We start from the raw sequence: 24,826 nt of genomic DNA on the forward strand, positions 1-24,826 counted from the left end.
CGTGCACGGCGGCTGCGGGCCTGGACGTGCGGTGGACGGACGGCGCGTGACGTGCGGTCCCGCGGACCGCCCCCGGCCGCCGAACCGTCGACCGAACGTCGATCGCTGCACGGGCGCTTGTCTCTCTACGCCGACAGAGAAAAAATAGAAAAATAGAAAATCGTAGAAAAAAAAAAAAAACGACCGACGGATTGACACGCAACGGTGTGCGGTATTCGCACGACGACGGACGATCGATCGTGTCGGCCGGGATTCGGTCCCGTCGGTACATCCTGATCCCACCGCGTACGCTCTACACCTAGTTCGTTGGCGAACACAGTTGATTGTTTTATTTCATTTATTTTTTGTCTTCTTCTATTTATTATGGCCCATTTATTTTTGTTTTTTTTTTTATTTATTTATTCACTTCTTAAATAATAATAATAATAATAAAAATAATTATAGTTTAAAATTAAAATACACACAAAGACTATTCGTATCGATTTCAGCTCGTACAGTAGTTATGTTATTTAATTTAACCTAACTTGTAAAATGTATCGTTTATATATATATATATATATATTTATAGGTACGAGGGAATGAGACGTAGTACGGGAAAGATCGCGTGACGGGATTTCTCGCACAGACAGATCGAGTATTATTCATCGGACGAACCTTTCTTGGGGACGATGTACGACCGCGATGTGCGTTGTTGTGCACTAAAATTATGCCGTTGTCTCATAATGAAAGCCTGCAGGGCCCGTATAGCACTTCTTACGTGTTGTTGACACTCTAAGACGCGCATCTTTGGAAATGTCCGCACCGCGAATGCGAATCATTCTGTCTGTACGCGATCGTGATTATTACAAAGAATATACAAACACAGCTCTAATCGTCCACGTCGTTGAACGCGGACGGTTTACACATATGTGATGTACTTCGAACGGGAGAAAATAATTAACACTAATAATATAATAATTAGAAGAAAAAAAAACGGAAAATGTTCCACACGAGTGAGAGTTTATAGACTGGTTTGTACCTAAATGTTGTACGTAATAGTAGATTCCCCCCTCCCCGCGAGTCTGCACTGCGGTTGTCGTTAATTTATTCGGCCCTTATGCGTCAGGAAACATCTCGCTGGTGCGCCAGTGATCACGTGATGCGCTGGATCGTCGCCGCAGCCCTTGACCAGCCGTTTGGACCGGTAGCACATGACCGTCAGCGCCAAGCTCAGGAAGCACAGGACGGTGGAGGCGAGCGCTAGTAGTCCGGCCAGCAAACCGGACCGCACGCACACAGAATTTTGACTGTTGTCGGTATAGTACCCGGTGGTCCCTGGAAACATTGAACAATTACTAAATGTTATTTGCGGTCCCGAAAATACGTGCGCAGTGGACGATCGAACCGGATCTTAACGTGAATCGTTCGTGACGCTGGAGAACGGAGAACGTCGCGATATTACTCGTTACCTTTTACCAGAACGGTCTGGTTGGTTTTGGTTTTCTTATGCGCGAAAAACTTCCAATTCCGTTCTTTGCGCATTCAAATGAAAACAATATTTATGTACACGGTTTCGTTTTTATATTGCAATAAGATCCCGTGATTATAAAAAGCATTATGTTTCTAGAACTCGAACCGATCAGCTCGTATTTCCGTAGTACTATACTCCACAGAAGTACATTACTAATCGAGAAGGTAAAAACGAACGGTTATAGTCACACTTACTGTTGCTCAGTGCGCTAGCGTCTTCGCCGTTTTCGCCTTCTTGGAGCACTCTTAACGATTGGAATAAGTTGATGTTCTGTGAGAGGGCCGCCGGGGTTGTAGCCACTTCCACGTCAGTGGACCGTTTCGATACGCTCTTTGCGTTCCTCCAGTGGCACGGTTGACTCTGTAGTGAATAAAAAAAAAATAAAAATGCATAATTCTCAGGTCACTAAGGTTTTGCTAAGTATATGTAAGACCTTATCAAAATAGATTATATCGATACAACTCAAAATTCAACGACAAAAAATTAATTTGGGATGATGTACATAAAGAATATTGTTGTATGGTTGAAATGTAATGAAAATGCGCTTACGAGACAATAATACGTATCTGTGGTTTGTAATTTTACAAAATTATGATAGAAAAGGTTAATTTCCATGTTGTTGAGAAAAAAACCAGTTAGTCGAAGTAAAATATGTTTGATTTCAATATTGAAAACGCGATCAGGTATTTATTTTTTAATATTTTCTCGTAAATGTTAATAAGATTACGTTGAGTTATGACGGGCTTAAAAGTCCAAAAACTTTCAGAAATAATATATTGCTCTAAAATTATTGAAAAATATTACTCGAATCGAATGCGCTTTCATAATCAAATTCTAATCATTATGAGTTTAGAAAAAAAAAATACAGAAATCGAACGAGACGTTCTGTAGTTACGATTTCGTTAACTTCCAATATGTAAGCGAACAGATTATACGGCATGGTTCAGTTATGATTGCGAAAGCGATGGACTTACCGGACATCTTCCGTGACACATACGGACATCGCATTCGATGTATAGTGCCGGCGATCCGGTGAATCTGAATGTTTTCATGTAGGCAAACACTTGGGTCTCGAACACTTGACTCTCGCTCCACGATCCTCTGAAACGGCTGATGAGCTTGTCGTCGACAGGACATCTGAAAACGCGAGAACGACTCGTGTTAGTAATGAAATAGGTTGGATTTAATAGTTTATTTAATCAAAATTATCATGTAGCGGTAACACGTCGAGGGACTACTATGCTCGAAGAAGTACAACTGCTGGAACCGTTCATCAAGAGATTGACAAACATTTCCGGTAAAACACACGTGAACACCAGACGTCTAACCGTTTGTTATGATAAAGTTATGCTCACCCGTATTGATCAATCAATTGGATCTTCTTTTGGGCTCCGTTATGCGCGTAACAATCGTTAACCACGATATCAAATCCGTCTGCAATCACACGAGATCCAGTGTTAATATAACGCAAGAAAAATATCAAAATGTTGTAAAAACATTGTTTTATCACTATTAACCGTCGAGTTTCATGTTGAAATATTATAGTTCATGTTAGAAAATGTATTTCATATAATATATTATATTGGTGCGTAATGTTTTGAACGCTATCGAAGCTATCGGACATTTCGGACCGATTTGAAGGCGAACGGTGGTATGCAATATTGTTGCACGACGGTATTGTTGTGAGCGTAACAAACCGACGACGACGGTCAATATTACGGGTTATAACAGTGAACGTAAATTAAAAATATACAGAGTACCAATCTATAAAAACGAAAATACCGATGTAATATTCGTATAACACGGGAAATACTTTTGATAATAAACGCAATACATGTAAGAAATAGTTATCGTTGTGAAGCAGTCAAGACTAGATGCGGACGTTGGTTTATCAATAATTATCATAAAAATATGTGCATTTGGTTAAGAAAATGAAACAATCGATTTAGCATTATTGTTTATTATTGTTTTTAATTCTTATTTGTATTAAAAGGATCATTTTTATTTACTCTAAAGGTAGAGTCCGGCAGAGAAAAAGTTTGGGAAACGCCGGTCTATAATTACGTTATCACCGCAGCATCGTCGAGGGACTTTTAAACCGATAGGGAATGATGTGTTGTCGATTCGGGAAAAAAACCGAAATGGGTGCTTTTTTTTTCGGCAAAACGCGACGGCCATGTTGCGCTACGGTGGCCGAACTCTTGTACGGTCGTATGTTACAACGATAGTTACCGTATTTGCTCCTCATATAGATGATCAACGTCAACGGGTCTCCGACGCGTACAGGTCCGCCCACCCGGTTGCCCGTGGTTCCGTATCCGTATCGTATTTCCATATAACACTCGGGCGGCGAGAGCGTGAAAACAACCGGATTACCCGTGGCCACCCTGTAAAAGAACGCCAAAAATTAGAACGTTACGATGTACATATTCGCGTTTTTATCGCCGAAACGCAATGATATATATACATGATATATATTGTATTTTATACGTACTCGACGTCTAAAAACGGAAACGTCACGGTCTTCCAGAAATCGTAACCGTATTCACACGTCACCTTGAAGTGCTCGTCCCATTCCTCTTCGATCAGCGGATTGTACTGGACGGTGACGGTGTTCCACATGAGATTTTTCTGATGGGGGGGAAACAAACAAAACGGCACTGTCAGTCGTGATTGTAAAAATAATTATTTGGAAACCAATAATATTGCAATAGCCCTCGTGCTGCTGCGCGCTGTGCAAACTCGGGGCTGGATTAAGTGTCCCGCCACAGGCCCTCGGCAATAAACCGCAACAACCCCAACCCCTGCCGAAAAGACGCAAAACCTTTTTCGGTCCCGTGTGAAATATGTCACCCTTCAAGTTTCGCCACCGTAATCCGGCGGAGGGTTGAATGCGAACTCGCGTTTTTCTCGGTAAAACGAGTTGTTTCTGTACCAGCCAATAAGAACCGTAACAAACATCGTACCGAACCGAATAATGTTTCGTTGCCTCCGCCGGTCAGCCAACAATCGGCATTCCGCATTTCCCGCGGTTCACGCGTCTCGATTCCGGTCGCAGCCAATGGGTTTCGAATCGGTTATTTTTGCTATTATTTGGTATTATTATTGTTGTTGTTGCAGTTGTTTTCATCGTTCCGCGATTTAATTACGCGTTGCCGGCGAAGACGAAAAGGAAAAATCGTATTACAGCCGTATTGCAGAACGACGGCGTCCGTACTGCTAATATAAACGATTTATGATTATATTATCGTGTTCGAAAACGAAAGGAAATCATTTTTCACCCGACGAGTTTTACGTTATGATGGGCGGCATAATGTTATTACAGAGCGTCTTATCGCGGAGTGTTTATTTCGTTAAAAATCGGATGTTTTTTCCTTCAAATGCGATAAAAAATGCGGCACGCAAATAAACATACCTCGTGTACTCCGGCCACGACGCGCTACTCTTCCGTCTCAATTATCGCCGTCTACGTATTGCCACTATATCGAGTCGGACGATTTTATTCGTTCGTTCGACCCGATCGGAGCACCAGCGGCAGCGTTACCGAGGTCGACAAAATCGATTTCCAAACCCCTACCCCCTCTACCTACCCCTAGCACTTTTCAAAAACCACGTCCTTCGACCACCAGACGGATATTCCCTCCGGGCGACTTCGCGCCAAGCCGGTGCGCCTATAATATATAATTAAAAAGACCGCGTCGGTCGTCTTGTCTCGAGCGCGAGAAACTCACCGCGGGGTTCTTCCTGGCGTCTTCTTGTCTGGAGTTCTTGCCCAACGTGCCGCACCTGTTTAGCTGTATGTAGAACTCGTAGTAATCGCGTCCGGTGCCGTTGATGTACACGCAGTCCGGGTCGTACGAGTAACCGGACGAGTAAAGCAGACCGCCGAACGAGCCATTGAAACCGATACGGATTTTCATGTAATCGTCTTGGCACTCGGCTTCGATATCTGCAATTGGTCAAAAAAAAGGTTTAATTATCATTATCGATATTATTATTTTCGTTATAAGCCGTTGTCCTGTTGGGTGAAAGAATGTATAAATACTAGCTGAATCACTCGGCTTCGCCCGTGGAAATAAATACCTATCATTTCGTTAGATTAGGTGACTAAGCACAAAGAAAATAAAAATCATAATCGTCGTTTTGTTGATTACATTATAATAAATCATACAATATTTTTTGATAAATATTGAGAAAAACAGATTAGTGCTTGAAATATATTTTTGTAAAAACTTTAGTTCTCCCAGATAACTAGGTAATAGAGAACCAGCCAAATGGTAAGCTTGACTTTAAACTTTAAATGTCGACATAGAGTTTCCGTGCCTAGATTTCGTTGCGCCAAACGGTGTACTTTGAAAAGCCAAATTCTACACACGAATCATAAAATGTTTTTAATCTTTATGAAAACAATTTAAGAGATATTTCAATGGTTCAGGTCGATCGGATCTGTAATTTCTTTCAAAAAAACTTTTCCTTTTGAACAGCGAAGACCTGAAGATACCTTTGACTATTTTACCGTACGAAAACACTTACGTTTTGAATTCATATTTCCTATTGTAACATACGCCGTTTGAAAACGTGTTCTTATCTAATTATTTTATCGGACAAAATGTATGCCCAACGAAAAAACGTCACCTATATTAAGTATCGGTATGGCAGCGATAGCCGGCGACGAGTGGCGAGCACATTCACACACGCCTATGTTTTTCTTGCCGCACTGCGCCGTGGGATATTAAAATAAAAAACGATTATAAATAAATAATTAATTATTCAACTTTTAGAATTTATATCAAGCTTAAAACCAGACCCACAATGTACTCTTTCGTTAAAAAAAAAAATTAAAATAAAAAAAATTCGAGATAATCGGAACCGTGATTTCGAAGAACATACGTGACAAAGATTCCATATTCGCATATTTATATATATGTTACCGGAAAATATGACATTCAGTCAGTGTTGACAATGACTAATTAATAGCGATAATACCTGATTTAGTAAGAACTTAACGTCAATAACTAGTCATTGATGACAATTCCTAATAAAAGAAGGAATTGATGATAACATTTCATTTAAATCCATTTTTAAACAGATTGTTGAAAAAAAGAACAATGTTATTACACAATGTTATTACACGTTACTACTGTCACTACTTCAATGCACAAACAGTACTGTACAGTCACTTGCGGGATGTGACTATAATAATACCAGCTACGATAATTCTGTATAGCCAATTTTATTATAAGTTATGAGCAATAAAAATGAGAACATAAAACAGGGTTTACCATATTATATACTAATAAGTAATAGTATAGATAGCCATGTTTCATAATCAGATCGATCACCGATAAAGCGCGGTGTTGATATTTTTTTCGATTAGGATTTATAAAATTGCCAAATATAATACGGAAATGTTGATAAAACTACGAAATATCCAACATTACCTAACATTTCCAGTCATTGTCAACAATGACTAGGATATACTGACAATTTCTTGAATTTTCATCTTTTCCGGTAACATACACAGGGATAAAATATGGTACAAATATGTACATCGCGAAATAAAAAATTGTTACGATAATAGACGGGTACGAAGAGATTTGTACGGACAACAGTTCGGAGCCGAACGCAAGAAATAGTTAAATTATTGATGAGACTAATATAATAAGTGTAATGATCACCAATTAGGGTAAGTTAATAATATAAAACAACATAAGTTTGTGTTTACAGGTTATACGTGTAACACGGTTGAAATACGATTACGGATTAATTGTTGCAATTACTTTACGCGTCTGTTATTCATTATGTAGATTCATCGGCCGACGAATTAGTATGGTCTGCAGTTTTTTTTTTTGCCCGGTGTGACCGATTCGTATAATTAATGCGAATATTTTAATCATCGAAATGAAACAAAAAATAATAATAATAAAAATAAAAAAATATGACTTAACTATGTATATACGAACACACGTTGGATTATTTTTATTATTTGACAAGACTAATGCTCGGCGTTTCACCAACTCTTATATTGGCCATAGATTATTTTCTTTCTTTTACCTCATTATTATTTTTTTTGTCCGTGACCTAAATTATCAGACTTGCAATGTTTTCGATAGGTTTAATTAGATGTGCAAAAGTTATAAACAAATCCTCTTTTACTGGCTGGGGATTCAAATTTTAATTACTATTTTAACTTTGATACACAGACAGAAAGTTTACCAGACCAGTACGCTCTGGGTTGCTTTTTATTCATACAGATTTTAATAAAATTACCGAACAAAATATGATAATAATAATATTATATTATAATATAGTCGGTGTTTCGTAGAATTTGATTTGCTCTAACCAACTTCGTAATAAATTATTCATATAATTTACCGTTTGGGTGTTTTTAAATTTAACTTTAAAAATTTCACACTTTATAAAGTTAAATTATATGTCATATACTCGCTATCGAATTTGACAAATAAATCGTCTATCTATCAAATTATGCAACACTCGTCGTATGTTGTGTAGTATACACAACCAAACATTTTTCGTGTAGTTAAAATATTTTCTGACTCAAACGGTTGTCGGTAAAATTTAAAAGTTTGGTTCAACGTTTTAATGATTTCTATACTAATAGAATAATACAAAATAAAAAAATAAAAAATAAATGTTGAAAAATAAATATAATTTTTAAAAGAGTTTTAGGTATATTTACAGCAATAAATATACATGGTTGTAAGAAAAAATTGTTTCTTTTATTAATTCAGTAGCTATTGAAATAATTTCGTTTCTCATACATTTCTTTTAACTATGTAATATTAGGTTGTTTTGCATAATAGTATTTATAATTTACGAACCTATCTAGTCAAAAGATAACCTTAAAAAAACAAAAAAAAAAAACTTGTGATTCCGAAATATCGGTAAACATATTTTACATATAGAAATATTTATTGTAAAATTATTATTCCGGTATACGATGTAATAAATTATGAATACGCATATCGTGTTTGTCTGTAGTTATTGTTCGGTCATCTCCAAAAGTACCGGAAAATCGTCGACGCATTCGATTTTGTAAGTCAAAACCATGATTTTACATCCGATTCGACATTATTGGTTCGATGTATACACGATCGCGTATTGTAATAATACGATTTCGATCGTCTCCGCATTCGACTGAGATGCGCGTAGTTGGGAAATCGCACGATACCCCGTATTAGGGTGATTTAAAATAAAAGGAAGTAGAAAAAAAAAAAAAACCGAACATTGTTTTAGATGGTGTACATTACATCACAGTATTATATACGCTCGTTCCGAGTTCAACAGTTGGCGCGTTCAATTTACAATGTCTAATAGCGTTTCGTATTAACGACCGCATTGTCGTCCGGTCCTTCTCTGCCCCCGCACGTCACGTCGTTTCCAAATTCGGGACGCGCGGTTATTACCACCGAACCTCTTACGGTCGTCATCAAGATCCGATGTTCGTAATAACAATGATATTAAATAATGATAGACCGTTTATTGCGTACGTCCGCGCTCGCACACAATGGTCGCGGCGATGCGGCATCAAAGTCGAATTCGCGAGAAGGACGATGCTACTTCCCGGCGCGGTATCGTCGCACCGTAATTGATCGCCGGTGAACCCGACTCGGTCGTATGGTTTCCCGCGGTAATGTCGCCCGTTACGGTGCGATTGGCATCCGGAATAGACGGATCAACGGATCCGCCGGACGAAACGATGTGCGGACCGCGCGATTCGGAACCATTTTTTATACCGAGCCAGAACTGAAACAACGCGCCCCCTAGGCCGTAGGGTTGTCGCACTCACAGTTTTCAATATGTATAATACGATTCGGAAAAATCTGAAAAATTGTAATCGGGTTTCCAAGCGAAACAAGAAATAACATTTCTTAAAATAAATTAATTGTTTAATGATTTCACGCCCCCCAGCTTCAGGTGCCTCGCTCGCCCTAGTCATGGCTCTGGTTACAATACCGCAATGTAACGACGTGTTTACATGCGCAGGTGGATTTTTTCAGGTGAAGCGGTTGCAGTTACTTTACGTTTTTCACGTTTACCGAGGCTTATACGGTGATCGGACGATTCAAATTGAATGTCAACGATTTCGTGGACGACACGACGTCGTATGCGTTTCGGTTTTGTCGGTCGACAAGTCGCGGCTAGAGAACCGTCTTCCTATTTTAATGTTTTTAAATACCGCGGTGATGTGAACATCTAAAGACCATGGTTTTCATTATCGATTGTATGCTATGGAAAATGTTTTCAGCGCGACTGGTGCAAACTTCTCGGTCACACATTAATTCATCGTTAAGTAGGACATTTCACGAGTACTTAGTAAATGTGATGTTCCGTGCGTTGGTAAAAATATTAAAATTCTGCCCGTGTTATCGTCGGGGATACTGAAATTGGTTAATACTCAAGAAACGACCTGCATAACATTACGCGTTGCTGACCGGTGTGAGTAACATGGATTGAAATGCAGACACATCTGATCGAAAATATAATGACTACTCATCGGTGTTACGGTAAAAAAAAAAAATGAAAACACGTAGACGCGTTTAGAGTTTTTCTTTACTATTACCATTATTATTACATTTTTTTTTTTTTCCCAAAAACTTAATTTGTTATTATATTTTGATACGTGTTGATACGTGCTCATAAGGGTTTTTTTCGCAGTCCACTCTCCATAATATTATAACCAATCCGATGGACCACGTGTTAAACCATCTATCTGCAATTATTGGTATTTTTTCCTCCAATTCAAGTGCGATTCACAACAATAATATAACGGCAGTTTGTTCGGACGAATAAATATATCATGTTTCTCATTTTTATTTTCTAACAAAATTCATCGACACGAGACGGTTTAATATATCTCGCTATTTAATTTCCAACTAGGACGTACTAAATATTCATTTATACGGGCAGTTATTTTGGCAAATTAAACGAGATAATTTGTGCACAATGATTGACGTTTGACGGACGCTAAAATGGTGTACATGGTTTACATTAAAATGGAATACTGATGGAATCGCGTTCCGCCGGACGAAGAAAAAATATAAAATAAAAAAAATATCGAATTATCGATCGGGTTTATGCGGAATAACGAAGAAAAAAAAAACACCTGACTGCGGTTCCATAACTCTCGATGCACGACTACTAAATTGGTATGAAATGATCCATCGGTAATCAATGCTGCTGTTGCTGCTGTCATCAACGCAGTTGTTTAGTAAAGCGACAATAATTTTTGTAACTGATTTCCAACTGTTCGCAACTGGATGCAGTACATCGTTCGATTCGATCCCGTTAGCAGGTGGAACAATCGCGAACACCGCGTAACAATCCGACTGTCGCGTACCTGTGCACCTATGTGCGACTACGATGTTTCTCGAATAATATCGAATCGAAAACATCTCGAACGGACGCGAACTTACAGCAATGATTTCGCTGCGAATCACCACTACGCGTCGTACGTTATCGTGTAATATAGTATGTTTTATGTACATTATTATGATTTAAGTATTTCTCACGAAATAAACCGTTGGCCGTACCGGACACGTGCGTTTTTCGTCTCAAAATCATTGCAACAATAATCGTAACGTTAATAATAATAACAATAACGCATTGTGTTCCATCGTGTGCGCCGACTGCTGTTCTCGGAATACTCGAGCGGAAACCGAATTGAGGACAACAGAAATTTTTGCGGACGTGATATCAATTAGCGAGATGGCGGGAAAAAAAACATTTAGATCGCGATTTGTGTTTAATTGATTACGTTTTTTTTTTTCATTCTCATCATTCCATAACACACGATAAACAGAAATATGTATATAGGTACGTACTACAAGTATGAAATTGAATAGCGATAAGGTATAAAAAATCGAATCGATTAAAAAAAAATGTACACTCTTTCCAGAAGTTATACACAACGAACCTGTCCCGAATGCCTGATCGAATTTAGGATGTCCGTTTGGTCGAAACGTTACAATAATAATCATGTTATGCGTATTATATGTAAATTAACATGATATCGATTTCCTAAATTTACGCGTATGTTAATATTGTAAATGAATACACATTTTTATTGTACTATTTTCGATATCGGGTTTTCAAATAATCGCAGTGCACGCGTTATCGGGGCAGGGCGAACGGGGATTTCGCCGCGCTTAGCTCCGATTAACAGGCCCAGCGTTTTCGTAAATAATTTTCAAATTGTTTCCGATCAATAAAATTTGAGCGAACAATAATTTAGCTTTTATCGATGAAACGCGTTTGTTTTTTCTTTTATCGTTGAGATGGAGCGGATTTATCCCGTTCGGTAAACTGATGACCGGTGACCAAACCGGTTGAAGACCGGGACCGAAGAAGCGGTCCGAAATGACCCGTCTCGCGTACGGTACGAACGTATTTATCAGGGATACGCGCGCCAGGAGACGTTGTGATATCGTACGCGCGCGCGTACATTCCGCGCCGTAACGTACCCGTTGACCGCGCGACGGCTGCGACGGCGAATAATAACAAATTGCGGTTGTGGACCCCGTGGGAGACTTAAAAATAATACTTTATGGTCCATTAATTCCTTTCAATAGCGGACTGTTAATAAACGAGTACGAATTTCACGGTCCCACCTTGCCCGCCACTTCCACCGTTCCCCGAAGCCGCCGCCGCCGAGCGCGTTTCGTCGAAATCGGTTCACAAATATTGAAAACGACGGACGTTTTACGCGAAAATTAAACATGCATTTCGGTGACGATGACGATGCATATATATGCACGCACACGCGCACGTATTACGATGACGCGATACATTTTACACACAATGAATAATAATAGATGTTATACGCGTTATGCACACACGTTGCACACACACACACACACACACACACACACACACACACACACACACGCGCGTGGTGGCGCTGTCAATATTATAATTATTATTATTACTATTATTGTTGATATTATTGTCATCGGCGTCTTCTACTCGTTTGCACGACGTCCCTATACAATGTACGTACAATGTGTAGTATTGCGCGTGCGTCGGAACGTTTCGGTGACATAAAGCTGTCAAACGCAGAACGTACCGAAATCCGCCGATTTTCGATGCAGGAATATAATAAATGTGTGTATAACATGTTCATTCGTGTTCTTTTATTCTTTCTCCCTCCCGTAACGGATCAATCGCTGGTAAAGAATACACGACGGGTCGTACTACTACTACTACTACTGCTGCTAAACGTTGCAAGAACCGCCGCGAGACGGCTGCTGACGGCGTGGATGTGCGCACAATTTATACGCCGTATATTTACCCTAAGAGCGCTAATCTTTTTTCTCCGTCTTCGTTTCTCGACCCGACACGTATTAACGAACGTACGAAGTAAGCAGCTTATTACTACAAATAAAAACCGAGTAAACCGACTGTGCATCATCGATAAGGGCAATGTTAATATACTCGTACATGCGTGTACGCGCGTGTGCGTAGAATTGTTCTTTATATTTCATTTTTTACAACGCACGTGACTGGGGAATTAACTCGTCAACGTCGCTGTAATGATTATCTAATGCGGTGGTCGGTCCCAAGTTCTTTTGTTTCCTTTCCGCAGTCGCAAACACAGCAGCGGCTACAGTAGAAACGACAATAATGTACTGAAAACCGGCGCAAAGCATGCCGGCACGACGAATTTTATACGGGAATTTCAAACATTGAACATACAATTACACGTGCAGTTTTACATTTGCACACGTACATTCATATACATGCATTTACATGTATTCGACGAGCTAATCTGTAGTAATCAGTGATCCTTCTGCATTCGGAGACGCAAAAACTGTTTTGCTGCGTAACGTCACAGGTAATGTATACCAGTGGTTCCCAACAAGGAGTCCGTGGTTGGGTACGAGTTCAAAATGTGCCGTTCAAATCGAACGAAAAGTAAAGGTTTTTCACTTATCTCGTGAAGCTCGAAAAACAACGCAATGAATGATTTATATAACTCGCCAGCGTAACAGACAGTTTTAGTACAATGTTTAATGTGTGAAAAGAAGATGTTTAAATGCGTAAAACCGATTGAATGTTTAATAATGTATTTTTCGTTGGATAAATTGCGTGTTTTCACAGGAATACGAGTGAAATCAAAATAAAAAGTGTGTAGAATAAATTTTTTCCTTATAATCGTACGTAAATAATTACTTAGTGATGTCATTAAGGCGCGATCATACGACGCTTTCGGGCGGCATTCGGCTCTAAAGAAATCGAAGCGGCAAAATTAGATCAACATCGACAACGGACGACAATTATATTATATTATTAATAGTTGTTATCGTCTTAGCTCCGCTGGTTCACCGCGAACGATTGCAGCTTATGTTATTTCGATTTTTTACGTCTTCAGTGAACAGCGACAATGCGATTTTTCGCTCTAGGACGAAAAATATCTAACGACGGGCCTACGTAGACCATACGTAGATAAATGTTTTGTTGATCCGTACAACTTGAAAAGATTACGGCAGCGGAGCCAGTGGAATTCATACGTAAAATTGTTATACGCTGTATGTCTACACAGGTGTAATGGTATACCGTAGTCGAAGGGAAATTTTATCGAGCAGTCATGGTGATTTTGCGGTTAATAACGCGTAGAATAACTGAATCGAACCGGTGATTTTTTTTTTTCTTCTTATTCTTCTCGTTTCGTGTAAACTGTATAATAATAATAACAATAATATATGATACGCGACGAACATAAGATATTAAATGTACCAGACGGAGTTGCGCGTTCGGCATGGGAGAAAAAAAAATTCGCCGTCGTTCAATTTTCCGTTTGATGTATAAGAAAAAAAATTAAAATCATTTACGTGCTTTGATTTTACTTATCATTTATTAAAATTTTTTTTTAAAAATGTTTTTCCGTCGACGATTCGTATATTTTTATACCGCTTACTTCAATGTCAACGATCTGAAGGATCGCATCGGACCGTTCTGTCGCGTACGTTTTGATTTCAAAATTCGTTCGGATTTCAAGATTTACCCGTATCATTAAAGTGCACACAATACGCGGGCGTCGAAAGACGTGTACACTACGGAACGTAGAAGAACGCGAAGAGATCGATCACGGTCGGACCCGTCGAACCCCCTTTTCGCGTTATCGGTCCGCACGGGATCGTACGGGACGTTGTGTGCGCCGAAACGAAACCCTATGCAACGGAAAAATTCTCCGCGCACACCGCATCCTAACCTAACCAGCAGCGTTTTCTACGCGATTCGTCGAACAAAACCACGAGCCGCGTTTCCGCCGGAAATCGGCAACCCTTTGTCGGCGCTCGAAAGTGAAAGAAAAGTCGAAAAAAAAACGTGAAAGTGCTACTGATGGACACGATAACGATCGTTGTATCGTCCGAGCCTGCGGCCACAGGATCGTACGCTCGCCGAGTACTTATCGCGATGGCCTCTCTGCGGGCATGCGTAACGTTACGTACGTGCGCGTTACGCGATAATAACGCGCGATTGGAAAACCGGTCTCAAGTTCGCAGCGGAAACGCGCAAGGCGTACGCGTCCGACGGTCGGCCGCGAACGGTATCGCAACGACGGCGACGAAGGTACTATTTCGGAAGGTTCGACCCGCTTACGACCCAAGGACGTACTCCAGGAGTTCAACCCTTCTCCGATTGTTCGACGTGTTTTCGCGTTTACGATGGCATTTAGGTAGTCAAATGTCTTAAACGGCGTTTATTGAACGAGCAATGTTAAATTGTACTGTCGATTGGATCGATTCGATTGTTAGGTACTCGTACACTAGTCCAAAAATATGATCGGATCATGACCAGATTCGAACACCGAGTGGTGGTGAGTCACGTGGGCCGATAAACGAACGTCGTTTTACGCGCGCACGCAGAACGTTTCGTAACCCGTTGCAACGATATTAAGTGTTACGTCAAGGCGGAAAGACGCTCCGTTACCGCGGTGAACGTGTGCAGTGGGACCAAACACCTATTACGACGTTTTACACGAATGCGACAGCCGATCAGGACGAACAGTCTCGCAAGATGGCCACGTTTTGAGTGGATTCGCGATTTACGAAAAACAAAAAAACAAAAAAAAAAAAAAAATGAATTTGATTTAATTTGCATTTGTTTTTGTGCACCGCGTGATATGTGTTTATTAATGTTACAATCGACTGGTGTTTCAAGGATGGGTGTGGCAAAAGTTATTGGCCCTGACCCGCAAAAATTCGAAAATACATATGAACGCCATTCGTCCGTTTCGGCGTGCACACCAATTGAGTATCGCGCATTCAGAGCCATCGCCCTCCTACACCATACCTCGCACTTTTCCGACGGGTTATGAAGTGTTCGCTCGACGGCCGGAAAATTCACCGACAGGTACCTAGTTGATGCGGAAACAGTATACTTACGTTGCACTCGCGTCTTGTTGTTGCCGTGCCTCCGGCCATCCCAACTTTCCACGGTTTGTAGTCTCCAGTCGAGTACGGTCGAGTCGGCCGGCGATATGGGCCTGGACCGGAGCTGAGTGGTGACCGGCACGTAGCTGTCACCGACGTACAACACCTGAGAAGCAGAAAGTAGCATATCACCATTAACAAGATTCATATACGGTATAATGTGTTTGAGGAAATTGAAAACTGCAATGACATCCATTTTGCGTCAAAACGAATGTAGTATCGATACTTAAGTGATCTCGTACGGAAACTTTAAAAACCCGTCTCGGTATAATTTACCATTATACTTAGCATCGATCAAAGCAGTTTCAACAATAATTTTGAAAGTTAAACATTTTCAATAATTTCCAACATTTCTAATAGGAAACAAAATCAAATTTGTTTTATACAAAATATCGAAACCGACCGGTGCGATGGAGATAAATTTACTTCCCCGAAGTTAAACATCATTTCGTTTTACTAATTTTAAGTATTTAAAAATTCACGTCAGACGTATAGCTGTTATTGTAGTGAGAAAGCTGTGAGGTTAATAATGGGGGTGGGGGTTGAGCTGAACGCACACCGTTAATGATTCACAACTCAAACAAAGTCGGACCGTACGGGGACAAAAAAAAAAAAAACCCAAAATAAACGTCGATTGCAATCGTCCCATAATGTTTTTTGGTTAGCGAAAACCTCCTCCGAGGAAACCGCGAAAAGTAATAATAATTATTCTGCTGCACGGATGATATTATCATAATCACGCAGGATTTCGTACTCCAGCTGGGGAAGGAGGAAGATGACCGGTACGAGGTCTGGATACGTTTCACTAGAATTACATTCGCGATTACCCTTCAATTTTCTCGGACACGAATTAAACACCCAAACGATTACTGGACACCCACGAAACTCCGCTAATGGTATAATTTACCGTCATTACACGATGCGCGGTGCAATGTTACACATTACGTGTACGACACGTACAACACGCGTTCGTTTATTACACGGCGAGTGCAGTACACTCATCCGGAAATGTTTTCGTCCTGTCGCCCGAGTTCGCACAACGTTCAATGCTCGTAAATCGTTTCTGGACAACTAATGGTCACGGGGAGCCGTAGGTGAACGAAGGACTTGAAATCGCGCGAGAATCGGTACCTCGAGACGTTTGAAACGTTAGTAACGTATGCGTGCTGGGGGTACCGCTCAGTGCGGACTGGGTATCGAGGGGCCCGGGGGGAGTTTACTAGACCTATTATTATTTTGTATTTTAAGTAATAAATATTTTTAGTTAACTGTGCTCAATCCGTCCGTACTAGGATATTCTAATGGTGAATGATTGGTATTTTACCATTATATTTTAATATTACGTTATGTATACGGGTAATTGATATGACACTGTCGAGGGCCCATGGGGCGATTGCCTCTTTGCCTCCCTGGCCAGTCCACCCCGAGTGCCACCGGAACGCGCAAATCGTTTCGTGTAAAACGTTTAAATCGGTTGCCGGAGGGCGAACTGATGCAACTGCGGATCGTGTACGTCACCGGCTGCAAACGTTCGGGATCGTGGCGCGAAAATCTTAACGCTTCCCCGGGTTCAGGTCACCAACGGCGTGCCGATAAAACGACCGTGTGTTGGGTTTCGGTGCCAAAAGTTTCGTCCGAAATTCGCGAATACATACCCCTCTCCCTGACCATATGCGACATGCTGATGGTCGATCGAGGGCGGACGCGGGACGTTACACGTGGACACCGTCTTATCTAGATTGTATTTCTCATGACCGCGATCGATCGATCGGTTGTAATAATATTTATCATTCGTCTATACAATTTATAAGTTTATAAGAAAACGAGAAGAAAGAAAAAAAAACCACACGTTTTTGACACATAATATTAATATGATGATGATTAAATTATTTTCACGACGACGTGCGATTTGGTGGGAAAAAAACGTACAGGAAACGTGGAACGCTGTGCACGTACCCTAAAAACTATATATAAATATGTATTACGCACTGTTAACAAATTTGTTTATCAAGGTTATGGATCGGCGGCGATTGCCGACATAACTGTAACGTTTATAACAAGTGTGTCAAAAATATAAGTGATGGCGGAAGAAAAAAAATCACATATACGTGCGAGCAATGTAAACACGGCCCGTTTTTATTTGCGGACTTCTTGGTCCAAACCGAAAATCGAATTAGGTAACTCCTTTGAACCGTGACGGGACATGATTCTTATCGAACGCGGCGAAATTAATTGAAATATTAAAATAACGCGTGTGCGGGGGAAAACGTATCGATTTACCGATCATTTGTTGCCACGGAAGAGGCGGTTTGACGGTAAAGTGTTGATTTTTATTCAAATCGCCGCGGTGGAGTAACCGTGAAAATCACGCACAAATGTACTGAATACTCGATAAGCTCCTTATCGGTGTACGCGCCTTCGGTTGATTCCGTCGGCCAGTATCGTATCGAGTTCGACTTTCAGAAGTTATTCCACAATAATCGGACGAACATTCGGTATTAATGAACCGACAAAATAATGATAATCGATGGTTATTAGTGCGATTATGATGTATATTTAACGTCCGTTGTGTTAACTGATCGAAAACCGAGTGACGGAAGCTGTGGCAGTTGCCGATTGACATACGCTGTTCACCGTCGTATATTATTGTAAATAACACATGGTAACATTAGGCGGACAAAAAAGTTTAAGACGTCACGAAATGCTGAGCGTAAAATTCGAATGAGTAACCGAACCGGAATCTGTTTAAGTTATTTTCCATTGGAAAACATAAAGAAACGTGTAACATTCGATAAAGTCATACGATACGTAATACGAACGAATCGAAGGTATACTGCGCCGAAAACGACATATCCTCGTGATTGTTAAAACAAATTGTAACGGGAATCGCGATGACGGTTTATGGTCGTGACGTTTCTCGTATTGCCGAGGACCCTTTTTACGGAACCGCGAGTGGAGAAGAAGGTTTTTTTTTGTCGTGGGTTTTCGCGTGCGAAAATTAATTCAATTCGCCGGAACGGTCTACTTTCGTCCGGCCGTGTTATTATGGTTCGAATCTGAAGGGAGAAAAGAAAGAAGAAAAAAAAATTTTTATTCGGTCGAAACGTCGGGCGAATCGGGTGGCGCGGACGAAAGTAAAAATAAAACTAACAAGTTCGAACGAATATACGTCACGGCAAACGTGCACGATAAAATACAAACGTTATTGCACACCGCGGACGTTATTATTGTGTACGTGCGTCACGTGTTAAAAAAATATGGTGTAAAAAAAAAATAAAATAATAAAAACGTGGGACGTAGTTAAGTGTACGCGCTTTACGATTCGGTGTATAGTGCGCGTAGAAGGCGTGTGTGTGTGTGCAGTTGTTAAAACGAAACGACGCGATAAGGAACGCGACCGGGGTCGGTTCTGTTCAAACAACCGACCAGAGTTGTGGGGCACCGTACAAATAACGAAAAAAATGACGACGGTTCTCGTTGATTTATATATTGCTGTTATTAAAACGGTCAAAAAGTACAACGCCTACGCGCGCATAGCCTTAAGACGATATAATAATACGGGTGCGACGGTGACGCGGAACCGTAGGCCGATTAACTAACGTATAAAAACGTGGACATTCACATTAAGGATTTTCCTCGTCCGGCAATATTTAGCAAGGGGGTCAAAACGTCGCTCATTCCATCGCTACGCAATGTGTTCGTCGCAACGCAATCGACTACGATACGCCTTCGTTGAAAAAAATTGGTTACGTAGCTTATTGCTGTTCTAAGGCAAAATCGAACGTTTTCTGAAATTAACCAACTCTTTGAAAATACTCGTCGGTTGAATACGAAAGTAAACAGCACCGCGTCGATGATGAATTACAAAAAAAAAAAAAAACGTCCAACTGCATTTTTACAATGTCAATACTTGTAGATAACTCGATTTATGCGGGAAACGAGTCTCCTTCCCCAAGCTATTAGGGTGCCCGTGACCAAAGCTCGAAGGACTAACCACGGAGCGAACGTAATATTACCGTGCCTTCTTATGTAAACCCACAGTTGGGCATTATTCGAATAAACTATTACCATTCGATTATTTTTCGTTTTATTTGCTCTTGATTTTTTATTCATTATTCTAAACAATTTATTCATTTTTTGGTAATTCGTTATTCGTCATTCCGTACAATTATATTTAACTTGTACATTTCGGAATAACGTAAAGTTTACGCTTATTTAAATCGATGTATCCCATATTTATAACACATTACGCGGTTATTGGAAATTAAAGTCATTCATTTGTTTTTTTTTTATTATGTGAAAACGTCTTATACGGCGTTCAGATTTTTCCGCTCGGGCCGTGAACATTTTCGAGCGTTACCTTACGCTCCACATACCTATTGCATTATTAAAAGGAGAGGCGATTTTTTTGACAAGTTATATCTGAAGTAATATTGGACCGATTTGCATAGTTTTTTTTTTTTTTTTAACGTAAATACTTTGTATGCATACTTATGACTAATTGCTATTATTAAAATTATATTTATTTAAATATTTCTATGCGCTTAAGAAATTTGATGATGCTTTCGGGTTTGAATTCGGGACCAATTGTATCGAAAGATTTCTCGGCTATTTCATGTTCTTTTAATTTTTTTTTTTTTTTAATTTGCTCTGCATTCCGTCATTATTTGTTTGACCGTCAACTTAATGCTACGATAATGCTACGCCACATTATTGTTATTATTATAAATAAAGACCTATACAAATTGATGAAACTATATCACAATAAGTCAGTATTCAATATAAACAGATAATATTAATTGACAATCGTAGCAGTTCTCAGATTATTTTCATTTTGAAACATTATGCAGCAGATTCGGTTTTTCAACACTGACAGTTCATTATAATGTTTTTATTGTTTCTATAAGAGCGTCACATTAATTATAAAGTTATGGATGATTAAATAAATTTCATATTGTTCACTAATTATTGTTTATTATTATTACTAACGTTATAGACATAATACTGTTATTAACGTTTTACCAAACGGAAATTCAATATTATATTCACTAATTAAACCATTTAGAATTGTTATTATTTTTTCTTCAAATTACTACTATTTTTTATTTATTTCTTAATAAAATAATTATTTAATCATGATTTGATTTTTTATTCATTATTTTAATTTGTTTTTTACCCGACTTTGTGTGCGTAGGTACGCATAATCCAACGGCGGCGGCGTTATCGAATCCGAATAAAAACGGTAAAGGATGATGACGATATTATAATATTATGTGTTTGCAAATTTGATATAATACTTGTACGCGAAACACACGTAAATAAATTCTAAATTCGTACAGCGGAAAACTGTTCGCCATGAATATTGCGTTCAGAATAATACGCGTAGCTTTTACGGTTATTAGTATACCAATGTTTAATAATAACATGATCACACGATTATGATGATGTTGGTACACGATACATTATGCATGATAAAATAAATGTACAAATGTGTAGTGGTGTACGCCGAACGAACCGCACACGGCACAACAAAGATTATTATTATTATTAGTTATTACGTTGTAGCATTCCCGAGTGGCAAAGGGCCGCGTTTCGATGGGGCTCAGTCCATCGGGGTTGTATCGATCGTCCGCTGCTGCTGCTGCTAATTTCTACATGTTATATTATCATTATTATTATTACTTTTACGATACTTGAAACGGGCCGTATGCAATAATATATAATTTGCTCGTGTGCGGGTCAAGCTCGAGAGGTCTCCAACGGCGAGTACCAGTACAATAGGGTCGGGTTACCGAAATTCGGCTTTTCATCGAGCCTTTTCATCGCGTCATCACCGTACCCCATCAATCCAATGAATTCCGAATCCGCTAGTGCCCTTATTGGGATAACGCACCATAATATAATGTCTTCGTCACGGAACCGAATACGAACGACAGATTAAAAGGAAAGAAAAAAAAGAACCAAAGCTTATATTCATCCGCGTGGCTTTTTACATATCATACGGTTTTGACCGAACGGCAAAAATCCGATCAATCACAACCGCCGAATGTATACACGGTCTGTGTACGGTTTTTTGTCAGTCCCGAGCTAGGCTTAGTATACTTTTGTGCAAGTTTGGTTTTATAATAACACTCGGGTCGTGCGTTGTTGGAACGGTCCGTTAACGAATCATTGCGCTATGTTAATACTAACCATCAACGCTAGGTAAGAAAGGAAGTGGACTGATTTAATACAATGATGTACGAAACGACGAAAATAAGTTTTTTTTTAATCATTTCCGTATAATTTGTCCCGAAACACCGGTCTGTCTGTGATTATAAATCATACATTGACGATTAAGTTAAATAACCAAAGCTTATCGTTCCTCGAGAGTGGCTGTTCGAGTTCTACCGTACGGTATGGTAACATAAAAAATACAGTTTCTTATACTCGTTTAAAAGTACACGCTACCGATTCGTGACAGTTAACACCGCACAGCAAGTTTCGGAAAGAAATGCAAAGTACATCGAAATCCTAGTTCTAGGTTATAATTACTATTTTTATTCGGAACGAGATATGTCCGCGACGCAACATTGCGGGAAAATGTACTGGATGATAAAAATAATAAAAACTAATAAAAAGCACACGTTACGGATTAAACGTTTCAGGTCGTCCCGTAGAGCTTATTGTAATGTACCCGGAAAATGAATACTGCGCAGTATTTATTCCGCGTTCGACGGGAGTAAATAAGCATTTCGCGTTATTTATTCTTCGTGGAACAAGCGTATCGTTGCGCAAACGTTATTATTATTACATTGCGCGTCAACTGCATAAAACAACGTTTATTTTGTTCGATTTTAATACTTTAGTATAATACGCGTGGATCGAAACAAAATAATATTGAAAAATAATCCGTACGTTTGAGTACGTATACTTTAAACGGCATTATATAATATCGACACGCGTACAAACAATAGCTTGAGCAACGAGATGAGTCAGGTGAACAAACATTTGTTTCCGTTCGAAGAGATAAAAAAAAAATTTATATTGCAATGTATAATAAACCTAATACGATCGGTCGTTCAATTATACGCAACGAAAGTGCTCTACACGCGCTATACATTTAGATTATTACTTATTCTCGTAATTTATTCATGGGATGGGTGCATGAAACGTAAAATATTATGCGCGTATTGAAGTGGTTTCGGTGTATAATATACATTTTGAAATTTCTGGATGTGCTCGGAGTCAATATCCGTTCCCCTCACCCTTGGAAAAATAAAATAAATAAAAGCGCACATAGTTCAGCGAAACCGAAACGGATACGTTGTGTAGCAATAATGTAGTTTGTCGGTATTGGGGATGAATATCGATGCACGTGTAACAATATGATGATTTTATGTCATTTCCTCCATGCGTATGATTTATCACGATTGTTTGGCATGTGCGCGTGGTGCGAATTTCATATGGCGCAGAATATATTTTATTTATTAGAATTAACGCCAGTCGGCTTTTTACTAATAATACTTAATGAATACAAGATAATAAATAATTACAGTATTGTTTACATAGGATCAACTTAAATAACTAAGGTTTGAGAATAATAAAAATAACGAAATTACAAATAAGAAACAGGAAACAACAATATTATAGCATAATTATTCGCTGTTTATCAGTGACGAACACATACAAACGGATGTATACGGTTGTTGTCGTTTTTACTGTTAGTACATCAAACCCAAGTGTCTGAAAGTGTACTACAACCGACATGGCTGCGAGAAGATCCGTGAAGCTCTAGACTTTTTGGGGTTGGTGAAACTTTGAGGATATGTTTAGGCGGGCTTACTAAATTTAAATAGTGCGCAGTGCAGGAATTGAATCTTTTCCCATCCTACAACCTGAAGTTTTTGTTTTTGAGAAACACTGTATTATTCAATATTAAGAAAAAAAAAATAGATTGATTATTTAATGTAAACGCGTATGGCGAATAGTATTCATTCGTTATTATGTACGGAAATAAACGAGGCAACACTTTATTTGTACGTAAATCGTAAAGCATATTTTGTTGCATTGGCTTTGTTAGGGGTTGGTTTCTTAAATTGCAATCAAAGTTGTACCGTGCACGGTACGGTCCTTCCTCCTTTCAAGTTCCTGAAGCCACCCTCAACCCCGATCGCGTGTACAGCGTTCATTTGTTAGTGCTCGATCAATCGATCCGCATAATTTTTACTATATCTCATGTATTATTAATAAACTTACGGAATTGTGTTCGCTACCGTCGTGAGACAGCGCTTCCCTGGTGTCGTTGAGCACGAACACGTTTTCCCTGCCGACGTCTTCGACGCCTTCGTCGCCGTTAGGATAGAGCTCGGTCGGTCCGGCACCGCTTCCCACCAGCACGCCGCCTTCCGTGGTAATCGACTCCTGGCACATAACTTGCATCTGCAAGCACGGAAATAAAAAATAAAATATCAAATAATCGCAACAAAACGAATCCGTAATTAACATTATTCGCGTGTAAATGAACGATCGTCGATGGAGATCGGACGGTAACGCGGTTTTTTTCGGTTATTATATTTTACGGCCGCCAGTGTAGCTTCGCGTGTTAATCCTCCGGATGACTTATCGCGCGCGACTAAAAGGGCTTTGGCCCCGCCGCCGCCGCCGACATGGGGTCGTTGTTGCCGGCCGTACGACACGTCATTGTCGTCGTCGGCGAAACGCGTTTAATCGGATTGGACAAGCTCCGGCGCGGGGGTGAGGCACCGGATGATCCGACGCGAGCCGCACCGATGCGTTTCCAGCAGCCGTTACGCGCGCGTTGCCGCGGTAAACTAACCGATCATCGTCGTTCGTCACCCGGGGGGGGGGGGGGGGGGGG

At 39.8% G+C, this 24,826-nt stretch overlaps 1 protein-coding gene across 1 annotated transcript in view; it reads right to left on the minus strand.

The window, feature by feature from the left end:
• Positions 1 to 6: 6 nt before the first annotated feature.
• The window catches only part of LOC112679208, a 51,173-nt gene continuing 26,353 nt past the window's right edge, over positions 7 to 24,826 (minus strand). Inside the window, exons 3-11 of the mRNA XM_025548913.1 lie at positions 24,205 to 24,387; positions 15,919 to 16,072; positions 5,242 to 5,459; positions 4,005 to 4,141; positions 3,743 to 3,897; positions 2,866 to 2,944; positions 2,485 to 2,647; positions 1,705 to 1,870; positions 7 to 1,314 (exon numbers count right to left, since the gene is read on the minus strand). Of these exons, the coding sequence (XP_025404698.1) occupies positions 1,079 to 1,314; positions 1,705 to 1,870; positions 2,485 to 2,647; positions 2,866 to 2,944; positions 3,743 to 3,897; positions 4,005 to 4,141; positions 5,242 to 5,459; positions 15,919 to 16,072; positions 24,205 to 24,387 (1,491 nt within the window). The 3' untranslated portion in view covers positions 7 to 1,078. The remainder of the gene's footprint in view (positions 1,315 to 1,704; positions 1,871 to 2,484; positions 2,648 to 2,865; positions 2,945 to 3,742; positions 3,898 to 4,004; positions 4,142 to 5,241; positions 5,460 to 15,918; positions 16,073 to 24,204; positions 24,388 to 24,826) is intronic.

Source organism: Sipha flava, unplaced genomic scaffold (assembly GCF_003268045.1).
Source record: "Sipha flava isolate LNK unplaced genomic scaffold, YSA_version1 132_pilon_pilon, whole genome shotgun sequence".
NCBI classification, from domain to species: domain Eukaryota; kingdom Metazoa; phylum Arthropoda; class Insecta; order Hemiptera; family Aphididae; genus Sipha; species Sipha flava.